Here is a 14,919-nt window from a genome sequence, read left to right on the forward strand (position 1 = left end):
CAAGATAGACGGGTCACAGTGGAGACAAAACGTGGTCCACCGGAGGAGGGATCGGCAAACCACCCCAGGATTTTTGCTGCGCGAGCTCCACGAACATGAACAGTGTGAAAAGGCAAAAAGATACGACACTGGAAGATCAGCCCCAGGTCAGAAAGTGTCCAGCATGCTACTGGGTAAGAGTGGAGGGCAAGTCCTAACAGCTCCAGAAAGAACGAAGTGGCTGGGCCACAGTGGAAACAACGCCCAACCGTGCATGTGTCTGGTGGTAAAAGTCAAGTCTGATGCTATAAAAGGAACGTTAGGTCTATGAATCAAGGTAAACTGGATGTGGCCAAGCAGGAGATGGCAAGAGGAAACATCGACATCTTAGGAATCAGTCAACTAAAATGGATGGGAATGGGTGAATTTAAATCAGATTACCATTGTATCTACTACTGTTGGCAAGACTCTGTTAGAAGAAATGGAGTAGCCATCATAGTCAACAAGAGTCTGAAATGCAGTACTTGGATGCAATCTCAAAAATAACAGAAAGATCTCAGTTCGTTTCCAAGGCAAACCATTCAACATCACAGCAATCCAAGTCTATGCCCCAACCACTGATGCCAAAGAAGCTGAAGTTGACCTGTTCCATAAAGACCTTCTAGAACAAACACCAAAAAGAGGTGTCCTTTTCATCATAGGGGACTGGAATGGAAAAGAAGGAAGTCAAGAGATACCTGGAGTAACAGGCAAGGTTGGCCTTGGAGTATAGAATCAAACAGGGCAAAGGCTAACAGAGTTTTTCCAAGAGAAGACACTGGTCACAGCAAACACCCTCTTCCAACAGCACATAAGAGATAACTACACAGAGACCTCACCAAGTGGTCAATACCAGAATCTGACTGAAATTCTTTGCAGCCAAAGATGGAGAAGCTCTACACAGTCAGCAAAAACAAGACCTGGAGCTGACTGTTGCTCAGATCACGAACTCCTTATTGCAAAATTCAGGCTTTAATTGAAGAAAGTAGGGGAAACCACTAGGCCATTCAGATATGACTTAAATCAAATCCCTTATGATTATACAGTGGAAGTAATGACTGACCGGTTCAAAATTGGGAAAGAAGTACAGCAAGCCTGTATATTGTCACCCTGCTTATTTAACTTATATGGAGAGTACATCATGTGAAAGGCTGGGCTGGATAAATCACAAGCTGGAATCAAGATTGCCAGGAGAAATAACAACCTCAGATATGCAGGTGACACCACCCTAATGGCAGAAAGTGAAGAGGAACTTAAGAGCCCCTTGATGAAGGTGAAAGAACAGAGTGAAAAAGCTGGCTTAAAACTCAATATTCAAAAAACTAATATCATGACATCAGGTCCCATCATTTCATGGCAAATAGAAAGGGGAAAAGTGGAAACAGCGATAGATTTTATTTTCTTGGGCTACAAAAATCACTGCAGACAGTGACTGCAACCACTAAATTAAAGGACGCTTTCTCCTTGGAAGGAGAGGCATGACGAACCGAGACAGTGTGTTAAAAAGCAAAGACCTCACTTTGCAGACAAAGGCCTCCACAGTCAAAGCTATGGTTTTTCCAGTGGTAACGTACAGGTATTAGAGTTGGACCATAAAGAAGGCTGAGTGCCAAACAATCGATGCTTTCAAATTGTGGTGTTGGAGAAGACTCTTGAGAGTCCCTTTGACAGGAAGGAGATCAAACTAATCCATCCTAAAGGAAATCAATCAACTCTGAATATTCACTGGAAGGACAGTTGCTGAAGGTCCAACACTTAGGCCGCCTGATGTGAAGCTGACTCACTGGAAAAGGCCCTGATGCTGGGAATGACTGAAGGCAAGAGCAGCAGCGGGCAGCAGACAATGAGATGGCTGCATAGCATCACGGACTCAATGGGCATGAACTTAAGCGAATTTTGGAGACGGCGAAGGGCAGGGAAGCCTGGCATGCTGCAGGCCATGGGGTCGCAGAGCGGGACACCACCACCACCACCACTAAGCCTTACGGTCATTTAAGCGCAGTGACTATATACAGAAATCATTACATGGGATGACCTCTTGTAAGAGATGCGAAAGATCACAGCCATCCTCTCACGAGCGAGGAGTCTGAGCAAGCAGGGAGGAATTCGGATTTCAGGTGATCAGAGTGGAAGCTGGGAAGGGAAGGATGAGTAAGTCCATCATGCAGTGTCTCAGAAGCACAGCTCTGAAAGCTCTGCACACTGGTGTTCTGAACACAGCTGAGCAGAAGGAAAGAAACCCTTTCCTTCCTGAATTCTCTCCACAGCGGAATGCCCCTGCAAAACACATGGATGCTTAGCGGCTTTGCTCACAGTGCTCAAAAGGCTGAAGCGACCCCAGTACCCATCAACAGATGAATGATAACCCACGCGTGGTCCATCCGCAGAGCAGAATATCATTCAGCTTTAAAAGGAGGAAATCCTGACACGTGTGACCACACAGATGAACCTTGAGGATACTGGGCTCAGTGAAATTAGCCAGTCACAGAAGGACAAGTATTACAGGAGTCTCCTCATGTGAGGTCCCTAGAGTCATCAGACCCACAGAAAGGAGCGGAGTGGTGGCCAGGGGCTGGGGAGAGGTGGGGACAGGTGTTTAATGGCCATAGAGCTTCGGTCGGGGAGGATGGGGCGTTCTGTGGATGGACCAGAGCGGGGGAGGGTTGCAAAACAACGCCAATACACTGAACTGGACACTTGAAACTGACTGAGGCGGTGAAGTCCACGTCACCACAAGCTTCTTTTTAATTAGAAAGCAGAGCTAAACACGACGGTGGACTGCACGCGCCCTGTGCTTGGCCAATGCGGGACACCGGCCTGAGCCCTACTCCTCCAGGTGCTGGACCTGGACATTCAGCGCATCCCAGTAAGCCTGCTCTTCTGCCAGCTCCTGCTCTTCCCTTCCCTGCACCTGCACGGACCCCACCTCGCCCATCAGAGGGAGAAGCAGGGCAGGAACAGAGGCCAGAGCTGAGGGGCCACAGGCTGCAGCCCACAGGAGCAAGGACAGAACAGAGGGCTGGCCAGGCCGGGTCAGATCAGACCCAGCCGGCCCTCACCTGGCTGTGGTCAGCTGTGGTGAGACAGTCATCCAGGGGGCCACACCACCTGCTCAGTCGGCCTCCTATCTCCACCCTCCCTGAGCACTGCAGTAGCTGCCGTCTGGGCCTTGCCCCTCACTTGCTGCTTTTCACTTGAACCAAGGCAGCAACCTGCCATGGCTGCAGGTCCTCAAAGGACCTTCAGGGACGGATATGGCCTCCAGAGTAGAGGTGAGAGTCCAGAACAAGCGTGGCAGCAGAAATGCTGAGATAAACACCTGTCAACGGGTCTTACTTGGATCCTGCCGGGGACGAGGTTGTCCGAGGTGGTGAATATGAGCTGCTTGGCACTGGAGGTCTCCGGGGAAGCCAGGATCACCTTCCCAGTTCCAGCTCCATCGGGGCTGGTCAGGATGAACTGCTGCTTGGGGGATCCGGAGGCGTCCACCGCGGTGACGATCTGGATCTTCTGCCCCGTCTGCTGGTCGGTCACGATCTACAAGACACAACGCGGAGGGGCTCTCACAGAGAGCGTGCAACTGCCAGCGCCGGCCTGGGGGTGGCTGGGCCAGGACGGCCTCACCAGGGCCGGAGAGGGGGCAACAAGGAGCCTTTCAGAGTCCACTTCTCACAGAGCTGTGTCACTGCAGGGTGATACCATCCCTACTACTCTTACAGTCACAATGCTCTGCAGAAGGAGGGGACGGGAAACTGCACCAAGGCGCCGCAAAGGCACAGACTCCAGGGGCGAGGCCCGTCCTGGGGGCATGGCCCGCGGCTCGAGACTGCTCCGCCGCACACGTGGGTGAGAGCAGTTCCGGGCCTAGACCCCCACGGTTCTCACCACAAGGAGAATAAACATTCGTGTTTCCTTTTCCTTTTCTCTGTGTCTGCATGAGTTGGTGAATGTTAACTAAACGTATTGTGGCAATCACTTTACAATGTGATGGTACAATCTAAGTTACTGTGGTTTATACTCAGAACAGTGCTGCATATCAACTAAGTTTCAATTAAACTGGACCGAGAAAGGCCCCTTCTGTTATGAATGAAATGGAGACAATAATAAACAGTAGACGGTATCTTAACTTACATATATAGAGAGAGTGTGCTTAAGGAGGTCCATACATCCATCCGTGCTTGGCTCCATGTACATATGGATGTGTGTACCTCCTTGTTCTAGGCAAACTGAGAAATGTGAACAACTCTAACTTTTATTTTTTGGCCACGTTGCCTGGAACTTAGTTCCCTGACCAGGGATGGAACCCAGGCACCCTGCACTGGAAGCATGGAACCCAAACCACTGGATGAGCAGGGAATGACCTCTCCTGTGTTTCTGAACCCAAGCTGACAAAGGCTGCTTTAAAGAAGGGTGGCCTCCGAAGGGCAGGCCCTGTAAATGCCCGCCTCGGAGTGACGCGCAGGGGGCTCCTTGCTGACAGCCCAGCCTCCCCCCGTCCTGACTCTGAGGTCCTCAAGCACAGACATGACACCTGGCTTGGGCTGCACCCGCAGGGTCGGCACCGGAGAGAGGCCGTGAACGAGACCACGGCAGCCCTGGAGGTAGTGAGCGCCGACTCCGACAAGCCCTGAGCCTGGCTCTCCAGGGACACCCACCGCTCAGGAGGCCCCTGCAAGAGGGGGTCTCTTCCCTGCGTCCCTGCCCCAGTGCACCAGTCATGACTAATCAGCTGCTGTGGGAAGAGCAACTTCTCTGCCTCCCGATCGTGATGTTCACGGAAGTTGTTCCAGCCCATTCCTGCCTCTCTTCCAGGCCAGGCACCAGCCCGGAGCACTGCCCGCTCTCTCCCCAAGGACCCAGCAGGCCTTCCCGGCAGACGGGACTCCTGGGGTGCTCGCGCTGGGCCCTGGGCCGGGCAGATGTGTGGTGTCTCTGGGGGACCCCAGGGCCCTGGGGCACATCTACAGACGGACCTGTGCCCCCTCCTGACAGAAATGCCTCGGGACACGGCATCCCCAGCAAACGCACAGAGTCCTACCCAACGGCTCTGCCAATGTCCAGTACAGGAGACAAGCCAACGCTGGTAGGTGCCCAAGAAAATGACACAAGCAAGGAAGCCAGTTGCTTAACACGTGCTCACTGGGCAGCTGCTCGCTGATGAGCGCTGCTCCCGGTACTGAGGGTGCAGACGTGAACCCGGTGGGGAGCCCACCTGCCAGAGGACAGACCGGCCATGCAGCCATCGCACAGTCAGCGCCAGCGCCACGGAGGATGCCAAACAGCAGGGGAACGAAGAGAGCCCGACACGGGCAGGGCGTGGGGCAGCCTGAGGAGGAGAGACTGCTCTGAGGGAGTGACGCTGAGGCAAGAGAGGGGGCCATGCAGAGCTGCTACAGCGCGGGCCAGAGGCCCCGCACACTGTCACTCCCGCCAAGGGGCCAAAGGCCCACCACGCTAGAAGCAGGGCCCTCAGCGGGAAGGACAGGAAGGACCTTTCACCGTTACTAGCTGCGGTGTGCCGGGCCCCTGGAGCAGTCCAACTGGAGACAGAGAACTGGACCGGGTGAGAAAACATGTCCCGGCGGCCAAGGGAGGGCCTCCTGCCTACTCGTGAGGAGGGGAGCTAAATGGCCTTCGAAAGGCCCTCCCCTAGCCTGGAGATCTGGGAGTCAGAGGTCTGACCTCCTCTTCACACCTGTCAGCTCTCACTTTCTTCCTGAAGTGTTCTGGAATCTCACAGTGACCATGAGGTGGGGAGACCTTGCTAACACACATGGGCAGGCAGACTCCGTAATGAGACTGAGGAGACAGTAAACTGAGGGGACGTATCCAAAGATTAAGTCTCCTCAGAGGAGAAAGGTGTGGCAGGGAGAATCATGTCCCCTCAGAACGAAGTCTCAGCCCTGGCCCCCAGGACTCACACAGCTGACCTAACTTGGGGCAGCCCCTGCGGATGTCGTTGACCTGAGTGGCAGCGCACTGTGCTGCCCTTTAAAAGGCGCCCACGTGACAACAAAGGCAGAGGCGGCAGTGACTCGGCTGCAAGCAGAGATGCTCCCCTAGAACCGTAAGACAGAGCCCGGCCCTGCCGACACCAGGATTCCGGGTTTCTGGCCCCCAGAAGAGGAACACACTTCTGTTGTTTTAAGCAGCTCAGTTTGTGGTAATCTGTTGCGGCAGCCCCAGGAAACACACACAAGACGCAAGCTTTAATTTCTTTACTTGGAACAAATGTGCAGACTCCCAACCTGCAAACGCTAACAAACTGCGGGCGAGGCAGGGAGCGGTGGGGAAGCACTGAAGAAGGGACACTGTTCTGACTCTTAAGGCTAAGGCCTTCCGCAGCCTGCTTCCTATCAGTGCGGCTTTAATGCTGGTTCTGAAAAGCACTTTTGTTCTGATGTGACTGATACACTGCTTCCCTGCTGGCTCAGCTGGTGGAGAATCGCCTGCAATGTGGGAGACCTGGGTTCTTACCCCTGGTTGGGAAGATCCCCTGGAGAAGGGAAAGGCCACCCACTCCAGTGTTCTGGCCTGGAGAATTCCAAGGGCTGTACAGTCCATGCACTGATACACTAGAGAAGAACGTGTGTCTAATGTGAATCGTGAGTGTGTCTGTAACACTCTTTTCAGTGAGAAACACCAGGTGAACACAAAGAAGGCCTCCGGTGAAGCGAGTGGTGCGGGAGAAGCCAGCACAGGGGCCCCCGGGACGTGGTCCCTGCACCCTCTACAAGTGAGCTCCAGTCTCCTTCAAGTGAAGGCCGCGTGCACTGGGTTGCGTGCACTCCTGTGGACACACGTAGCATGGCAGTTTACACTGAACCCACGCCCGTTTTTAGTGTCAGCAACAGCTCCTGAGCATTGAGCCATAACGCCATCTCTCCCCGCTAGCCCTGTGTGGCGTTCGCCGCTCAGTCTGCAAAGGGTGGGCACTGCTGGGGATGTGCAGCCCTGTCAGAGCAGTGCCGACTGCGCTCTACCAGCCCAAGGCCCCGGGTTCTAATCCAAAAGGCTCTCAGCGATGGCCTCACATGCTGCCATTCTCGTCTATTCACCCTCTCTGTTCCAGCCAGGCTGGGCCCATCGTTTCTACTGGAAAAAAGAGCTTGCAAAGGGACGGCTTGAAGGCAAAAAGCCAGTCATGACCTAACTTCCGTTTCAATTCTCCAACTTTTACATTAAAAAAAACAAAAAAAAAACAAAAAAAAAACTAAACTCCAATTGACAACATTTAAAAGTGGGGTATTTCCCACAGAAGTCCTGTCTACTGCTCTTCAGGCTTCCCTGATGGCTCGGGGTAAAGAATCCACCTGCAATGCAGGAGCTGGGGGCTCAACCCCTGGATTGGGAAGACCCCCTGCAGGAGGAAATGGCAACCCACTCCAGTATTCTTGCCTGGAGAATCCTGTGGACAGAGGAGCCTGGCGGGCTATACAGTCCACGGGGTCACAAAGAGTCGGACACAAATGACCACCCATGCGCACACACACACACACAGTTCTTTTTAACAAACGAGCAGCTCTGGCCATCCTGGGCCCACGTCCCCCCCGGTGCCAGCGGGGTGGGTGTGGCTGCCCCTTTAGCTGGTTTCCCCAACCCCTGCCCCGCCTCCTCCTCCACTGCTGCTTGGGCCTGGGAACACCTGAGTCTGTGATTCTGAGATGGCGCTTGGAGCTGCAGCCACGACTGGAATGCCTGCCCACTGCCTTCCAGCCGCGTCAGCGTGGAGCAGCCCTCTCGCTTTCTGAGCCTGCTTACAGCTCTATAAAAAGGATCTCCAGGGAAGTGAAACAACACACGTCAAAGTGCTTGGCACACAGCCTGGAACATAACAGGACCGAGATGAAAGTACTTCCCTTCTCTCAGCTCTCTCACTTCTCCCCCTCACTTGGGAAGCCTTGTCTCAGCCATTTCATCTCATCAATTCTCCCCCACTGAGTAAATCAGGACTTTCTTTTGCGGCTCACTCACGCGTGTCAGGCCCTAGGCTCACTTCAGTTCAGTCGCTCGGGTGTGTCTCTTTGTGACCCCATGGACTGTAGCACGCCAGGCCTCCCTGTCCACCACCATCTCCCGGAGCTTGCTCAAACCCACGTCCATCGAGCCATCCAACCATCTCATCCTCTGTCGCCCCCTTCTCCTCCCGCCTTCAATCTTTCCCAGCATCAGGGTCTTTTCCAATGAGTCAGTTCTTCGCATCAGGTGGCCAAAGTATTGGAATTTCAGCATCAGCATCAGTCTTCCAATGAATATTTAGAGCTGATTTCCTTTAGAATGGACTGGTTGGATCTCGTTGCTGTCCAAGGGACTCTCTCAAGAGTCTTCTCCAACAGCACAATTCAAAAGCATCAATTCTTCAGCACTCAGCTTTCTTTATGGTCCAACTCTCACATCCATACATGACTCCTGGAAAAACCACAGCCTTGACTAGACGGACCTTTGCTGGCACTAGGCTAGAGACAGGCATTACGGAGATGGTGCCTGCTTTCACCAAGCTTTTAGTTTAATGAGAAAGACTGGCAAAAAAACAAGTAAACAGACCAACCAGGAAATAATTTAAGTGTATGATACATGCTTTGAGGGGAAAGATCAGGCTGGGGTAAGAGAAAAATGCAGGCACTTTAGAAAGAGAGATGAGGAAATGCCTCTGTGATGAGGTGACGTTTTAAAGAAGATTCAAGGATAAGGAGAATGGTGGCAGGTACAGGTCTAGGGGAAAGTGTGTTCTAAGCAACAGGACATGTTCTGATGAGGGACGTCCTGAGAGGAAGGAGCTCTGGGAACTGATGTCAGGCCCAAGGATCTAGAGGGGAGGGGGCTGGCCCTGTGGGGAGTGTGGGCCTCTAAGCACAGTGAGAGCCACTCAGGGGCTGTTCCCCAGAAGCAGGTCTTCCGGTTTCTTGTGCTATTGGAGACCTGCCCTATACTATTCTATATACACAGACATTCACACATGCATCCCAGACAGACACACAGGTCTTTATGTAATACATGCAAACTCTGTCATCACTACAGGCCAGCACACGTTAGAGCATAACAAAGAACAGCAGCAAAGATAACGAAACTTAAAATGAAAACGGTAAAAAATGTTTAAACATTTTTTGAACTACACAAAAAAGTAAATGATTTTTTAAATAAATAACTCATATGAATAATTAGTGTTGCTCACAGGCGAAATGATAAAACATTGGCCCATTCTCCATTTGGCCCCACGAACGCCTCAATTCCTACAAGTTCAGGTGGGTAAAATACCTGACAAAGTTTTCTTTCTTAAATAAGATAAAATCTGTTTTCTAAATACACTCAAAGTTTTAAGTGAGGGAATGATGGGAAACAAAGACCTTCTTAGATGTTGGCTGGAAACTGGCAGCTGGGGGGCAGTTGGGGTGGCCCTGGGGAGAGCTGAGCGCGGAGGCGGGCGCAGGCGGGGGGGCGCCAGCGTGGAGGCGGCGCCAGAAGCGGCCCTCCGGTCTCCAGCCTGAGCAGGCAGTGGACGGGCGAGAGGCGGCAGGCACTGAGAGTCTGCTTCTGGCCTGCCAAGTGTGAGATGCCCAGGTGAGGATGTCCAACCAACTACAGACAGGTGAGTCACGCTCAAAGTACACTTCCAGTTGCAACTTCCACACATAAAGGGCTGGGAAGTCATCATTCCGTCCTTAAAAAAAAAACTGAAAACCAAGGACTTTCCTTGAGGGCCCATCAGAGAGCTGACCGTGAGGCACACTGAGATCTGGAGAGAAGTGGATGCGTCAAGTCTAAGGTCTGCTTACGTGGGTCAGAAGCCAAGCGGGCAGGAAACCCAAGTGGTGATCCCAGTGAGGCTGGAGACCTCGTGTACACTAGGACGGGGGTGAGAGACTCCGGGGGTAAAGTCACAGAGGGTCCCGCATGCTCACGAGTTTCAGCTCCAGGAACCCACCTGGGTCTCCTGGTAAAGAAATGACAATGATCTTCTGGTGACTCTGGCAGGGGAAGAGGGAAGAGTATTCTTGGTAACAACAAAACAAAACAAAAAACTCAACGTAACCAAGGTCTGTTCCCCAGGAGAGAAGACTTTACCAGAGACTTGTCTTATCCCACTGCGGAAAGGCCATTTCTTCAACTCCAGGTCCCTCTACCCTGCCTTTCTCATCTAAGTGGGGGCAGGGGAAATAAATAAATACTTGTGAAGGTCATAGCCCAAGGACAGAGGACCACGAAAATACTGAGATTTCGTCATAAGATTACAGACCTGGGCAGTGTATTAAAAAGCAGAGACATTACTTTGCCAACAAAGGTCCGTCTAGTCAAATCTATGGTTTTTCCAGTGGTCGGGTATGGATGTGAGAGCTGGACCGTAAGGAAGGCGGTTCAGTCGCTAAGTCACGTCCGACTCTTGTGACCCCATGGACTGCAGCCTGCCAAGTGCCTCTGTCCACGGGATTCTCCAGGGAAGAATACTGGAGTGGGCTGCCATTTCCTTCTCCAGGGGATCTTCTCAACCCAGGAATAGAAACCAAGACTCCTGCCTTGCAGGCAGGTTCTTTACTGACCAAGCTAAACTGATGCTTTTGAATTATGGCATTGGAGGAGACTCCTCAGAGTCCCTTGGACTGCAAGGAGACCCAACCAGTCCATCCTAAAGGAAATCAACTCTGAATAATTCACTGGAAGGACTGATGCTGAAGCTGAAGCTCCGATACTTTGGCCACCAGATTCGAAGAGCCAATTCATTAGAAAAGACCCTGATGCTGGGAAAGATCGAAGGTGGGAGGAGAAGGAGATGACAGAGGATGAGATGCTTGGATAGCATCACTGACTCAATGGACATGAGTTTGAGCAAGCTCCAGGAATTGGTGATGGACAGGGAGGCCTGGCGTGCTGCAGTCCATGGAGTCGCAGAGAGTTGGACACAACTGAGTGACTGAACAGCAACCACCCTTCCCTTACACCTTACCAACTAGGCTACAGAATGGTAACAGCAGATTACGGCTGAGCTTCAAGATACAAACTCTCTGAGGAGGAATATCTAGGGCAGCTCAAAGTCAAGAGGACAGAAACAAAGGCATCTAGAGGAATCTGAAGTTTCAGCCACTTACAGCCACAGCAAACATTACACAGAGCGCAACCCCCAGCCAGAACAACAACGCCTCATACAGAGGCTGATGCACTTCCGTTCCTGCTGTCTAACACAGCCAACATTGTCTGACATTTAGCAAAAAAAAAATACACAGAATTTCAAAACATAAGAAAAATACAATCTGGAAAGACAAAACAAGCATCAGACCCAGACTCAGATGTGACACAAATGTTAGAACTTTCAGATAAGGAATTTAAAATAACTCATGATCAGTATCTAAGGATCTCTGAAGGAAAAAAAAAAATAGACAACATGTAAGAACAAATGATAAATCTACAGAGATATGAAAATTCTCAGAAAACATAGCATGCTAGAAATCAAACACACTGCAGCAGAAATGAAGTATGCCTGGGCACAACCAAGGAAACCACCGGTGAGCTTGAAGACAGGCCCGAACAAGCCCTCCACTGAAACGTGAAGGGGAAAGCACGAAGAAACCAATGCAGAATACACACGCGACACACAAAACCCAGAGCACAGGACCCAAGAACCACGGGATAGCTGCAGGAGAGAACAGATACGTAACTAGAATACCAGAAGAAGAAGTATTCAAAGTAATAATAGGTGAGAACTTCCCGTAGTTAATGACAAAACACCAAACCACAGATCCATGAAGCTTAGAGAACATCAAGCACAGTAAGAACTCAAAAACTACATTTAAGTATATCCTATTTATAAGACCAAAAAAGATAAAAAGTTAACTCTCCCTGTCAAAAACATGGGAAAAGATTTCTCTCCCACTCTCCCTTTGGGAGAAAAGTCCACCTCACCAATAAAGAAAAAAAAAATTTTAGAGCAGATTTGTCTTTAGAAACCATGCAAGACAGAAGATGATAGAGCAAAATAGTTCAAATGCTGTTGAAATGAACCACCAAACCAGAATTCTACATTTGACAAACATATCCTTCAACAGTGAAGGCGGCTCCATCAATGAACGGATAAATCAATTATGGCACACGGTGGAGAGTTATGTAGCCCTAAGAAAGAATAACATACACGCCATAAGTGTGGGTAAACATTATGTAAGACACAAAAGAAGCCAGACACAAAAAAGGTCACATACTGTGTGACTCCATTTATAGTAAATATCCAGAACTGATAAATCCACAGAGATGGAGTTCAGATAACCACTAGGGACCAGGTGGAGGAGGCACAGGGAAAGCTGCACAGTGGGTAAGGGGAGTGAAGGAGTGAAAGAAATGTTTTGAAACTTGTCAGAGGAGGTGGCTGCACCATATTATGAATATGTTCAATGCCACTGAACTCGTTACTTTAAAATGCTTAATTTTATGTCATGTATTTCACAGAAAATCATAAAAAAAAAAAGACAACCCAACATCAAGAAAGTCAAAGTGAAATAAAGACTTTCTCAGACCAAAAAAGTGAAGTCGCTCAGTCATAGCCGACTCTTTTCGACCCCGTGAACTGTAGCCCACCAGGCTCCTCTGTCCATGGGATTCTTCAGGCAAGTACTGGAGTGGGTGGCCATTTCCTTCTCCAGGGGATCTTCCCAACCTAGGGATCGAACCCAGGTCTCCCGCATTGCAGGCAGACGCTTTAACCTCTGAGCCACCAGGGAAGCCGCTTTTCTCAGACAAAAACTACAAATTCATCACCAGCAGATATGCCTTGTAAGTAATGTCCCAAGGTTTTTTTCAGGCAGAAGGTAAATGGAACAGATCAGGAACTTGCATTTACATAAAGAATGGGAGAACACCAAAGAAGGAATTAATGAAGGCAAAACTAAATCTTCTTTTTCTTATTCTTAATTGATCTTAAAAAAAAAAAAACTGTTAAAATTAAGTAACAATGTACTGGGTGACTACTGCATGTGGGTAAGTGAAATGAATTACAGCAATATTACAAAAGATGGGAGGCAGGGGTTGGCAATACTGTGAAAAGGTTCCCATTATAGGTGAAACAGGGTGCTGTCAGTTGACGATAAATTTAGATTAGTTTAAAATGTGAATTGTAAACTTTAGGGCAACAACTAAAAACACTTGTGAAGAGGTACATGTGATACACTAAGAAAAGAGATAAAAGTGGATCAGATAAGTTGCTCAATCAAAACTAGAAAAGGCAGAAAACGAAGCCTGGCATCATACCAGAAACAGTTACATACACGGTAATATTAGTTCAAATATATTGACAATCTGTTTTAAATGTGGGTGTTCTGTATACACCATCCAAAAGAGACTGTCATCTGGATAAAAAAAAAAGACTCGACTATTCATTGTTACAGAAAACCCTAAACGCAGACAGGTGAAAAGTGAAAAGTCAAAAGACAGCTAGAGTAACTACTTCAATGTGAAGACAAAGCAGACTTCAGAACAAGGAAAATTTTAGGCATAGAGAGGGGCTTCATATGATAAAATGGCTCAATCTCCCGCAAAGACGTAACAATCCTCTTAATGTGCATGCGCCTAGCAACAGAGCAGCAGAGCACACGAGGCAAAACGGGTACAACTGCCAGAAAGAGACGAAGCGGTCAACCGGCCATCTGGAGGTGTCGCTTCTCTGTCAGATATGCAGGCAGGAGATCAGTCGGGATACAGCTGACCTGAGCAGCACTATCAATCACCCTGATGTAACTGACATTCATAAAGTCCTCCAGCTAGCAACAGCAGAACATACATTCTTCTGACGCCTGCATGAAACATTCACTCAGACCACTTCTGGGCCATAAAACACACACACACACACACACCACATTCTGGGCCATAAAACACACACACACCCACACACACCACACCACACACACACACACACACACACACACACACACTCCCTCTCAAAATATTTCACTGAGTATGTAAGGAAACAGGCGCTCTCACACCAGGCTGGCTGGAGTAAACTGGCAGAACCTCTTTGGAAGGCAGTTTGGCAACGACTGTCAAAATTACACGACACACTCTCAATACCAGCGACCCGGTTTTGAATAATTGATCCTACAGGAATACTCTCAGGTGAAAGGTTATTTATCACAACATTCATAAAATGAAATCTCAAAACCCTACTTAATAAGAAGAGGAGGCTCTATTTGTACCACTTTACTCCAAGAGTAAAGCACAGAGCAGTGCGGGCAGAGTGTGGCAGGCGTGTGAACTATGCTGCGCTGCTCACATGTGCACTCACGGGTGTTGGTGCAGGCCAACTCTGAAAAACTAAGCAATACGGCAACAGTGGCCATTCTTGGGAGAGACGTGGAGAGGGAGACTCATCTTCTACTTTCTCTGGTATGACTCAGTTACGGTGTGTACCTATTACCCACTCAACACATACAAACAACTCCTATGAGAACCTGAGAGGAGCCACCAGAGTCAGCAGAGCAAGAGAGGAAGCACCAGAGGCTGCGGATGGAGAAAGGACAGACAGCAGGCACCGGCAGCTCAAGAACGACGCGAAGGAATACAGAGCTGATGGAAGAGACCGAGGGAAGGAAGCTGCAGGAGCCCGGGATGCACTCCCCTGGGGAATGTAATGCAGATTCCAAACTTCTAAAAAACAAACAGCAGAAGTCTTTTCTAGTAACAGGTGAAACATCCAAAAAATAGAGGAGATAAAAAAGCACCATATCATATAAATGTATTTCATAAGCTTAAATTTAAACATTTCCTTCAGTCAAACAATAAGTACAATTATGCTCTACTGAAAACATAAATGTGAAATGGAGAGTGTGGAGGAATAGCTCAGGGACACCTTAAAATCCACAGGTGGAAAAGAAGCTTTAAGCCAAGATCCGCCCCAGAGAGAAGGAAGGTGGCGTCCAGTGAGCGCAG

At 49.6% G+C, this 14,919-nt stretch overlaps 1 protein-coding gene across 14 annotated transcripts in view; it reads right to left on the bottom strand.

The window, feature by feature from the left end:
* Positions 1 to 14,919, bottom strand: part of NR2C2 (nuclear receptor subfamily 2 group C member 2) — a 115,032-nt gene that overhangs the window by 21,609 nt on the left and 78,504 nt on the right. For all 14 annotated transcript variants that reach the window (XR_003031713.2, XR_003031714.2, XM_024982465.2 and 11 more), the window contains one exon: positions 3,355 to 3,555. Coding sequence is in view for 12 of the 14 variants with exons in the window: in XM_024982465.2 (XP_024838233.1) it covers positions 3,355 to 3,555 (201 nt within the window). In the remaining 2 variants the exon portion in view is untranslated. The remainder of the gene's footprint in view (positions 1 to 3,354; positions 3,556 to 14,919) is intronic.

This window comes from Bos taurus, chromosome 22, assembly GCF_002263795.3.
Source record: "Bos taurus isolate L1 Dominette 01449 registration number 42190680 breed Hereford chromosome 22, ARS-UCD2.0, whole genome shotgun sequence".
NCBI lineage: Eukaryota > Metazoa > Chordata > Mammalia > Artiodactyla > Bovidae > Bos > Bos taurus.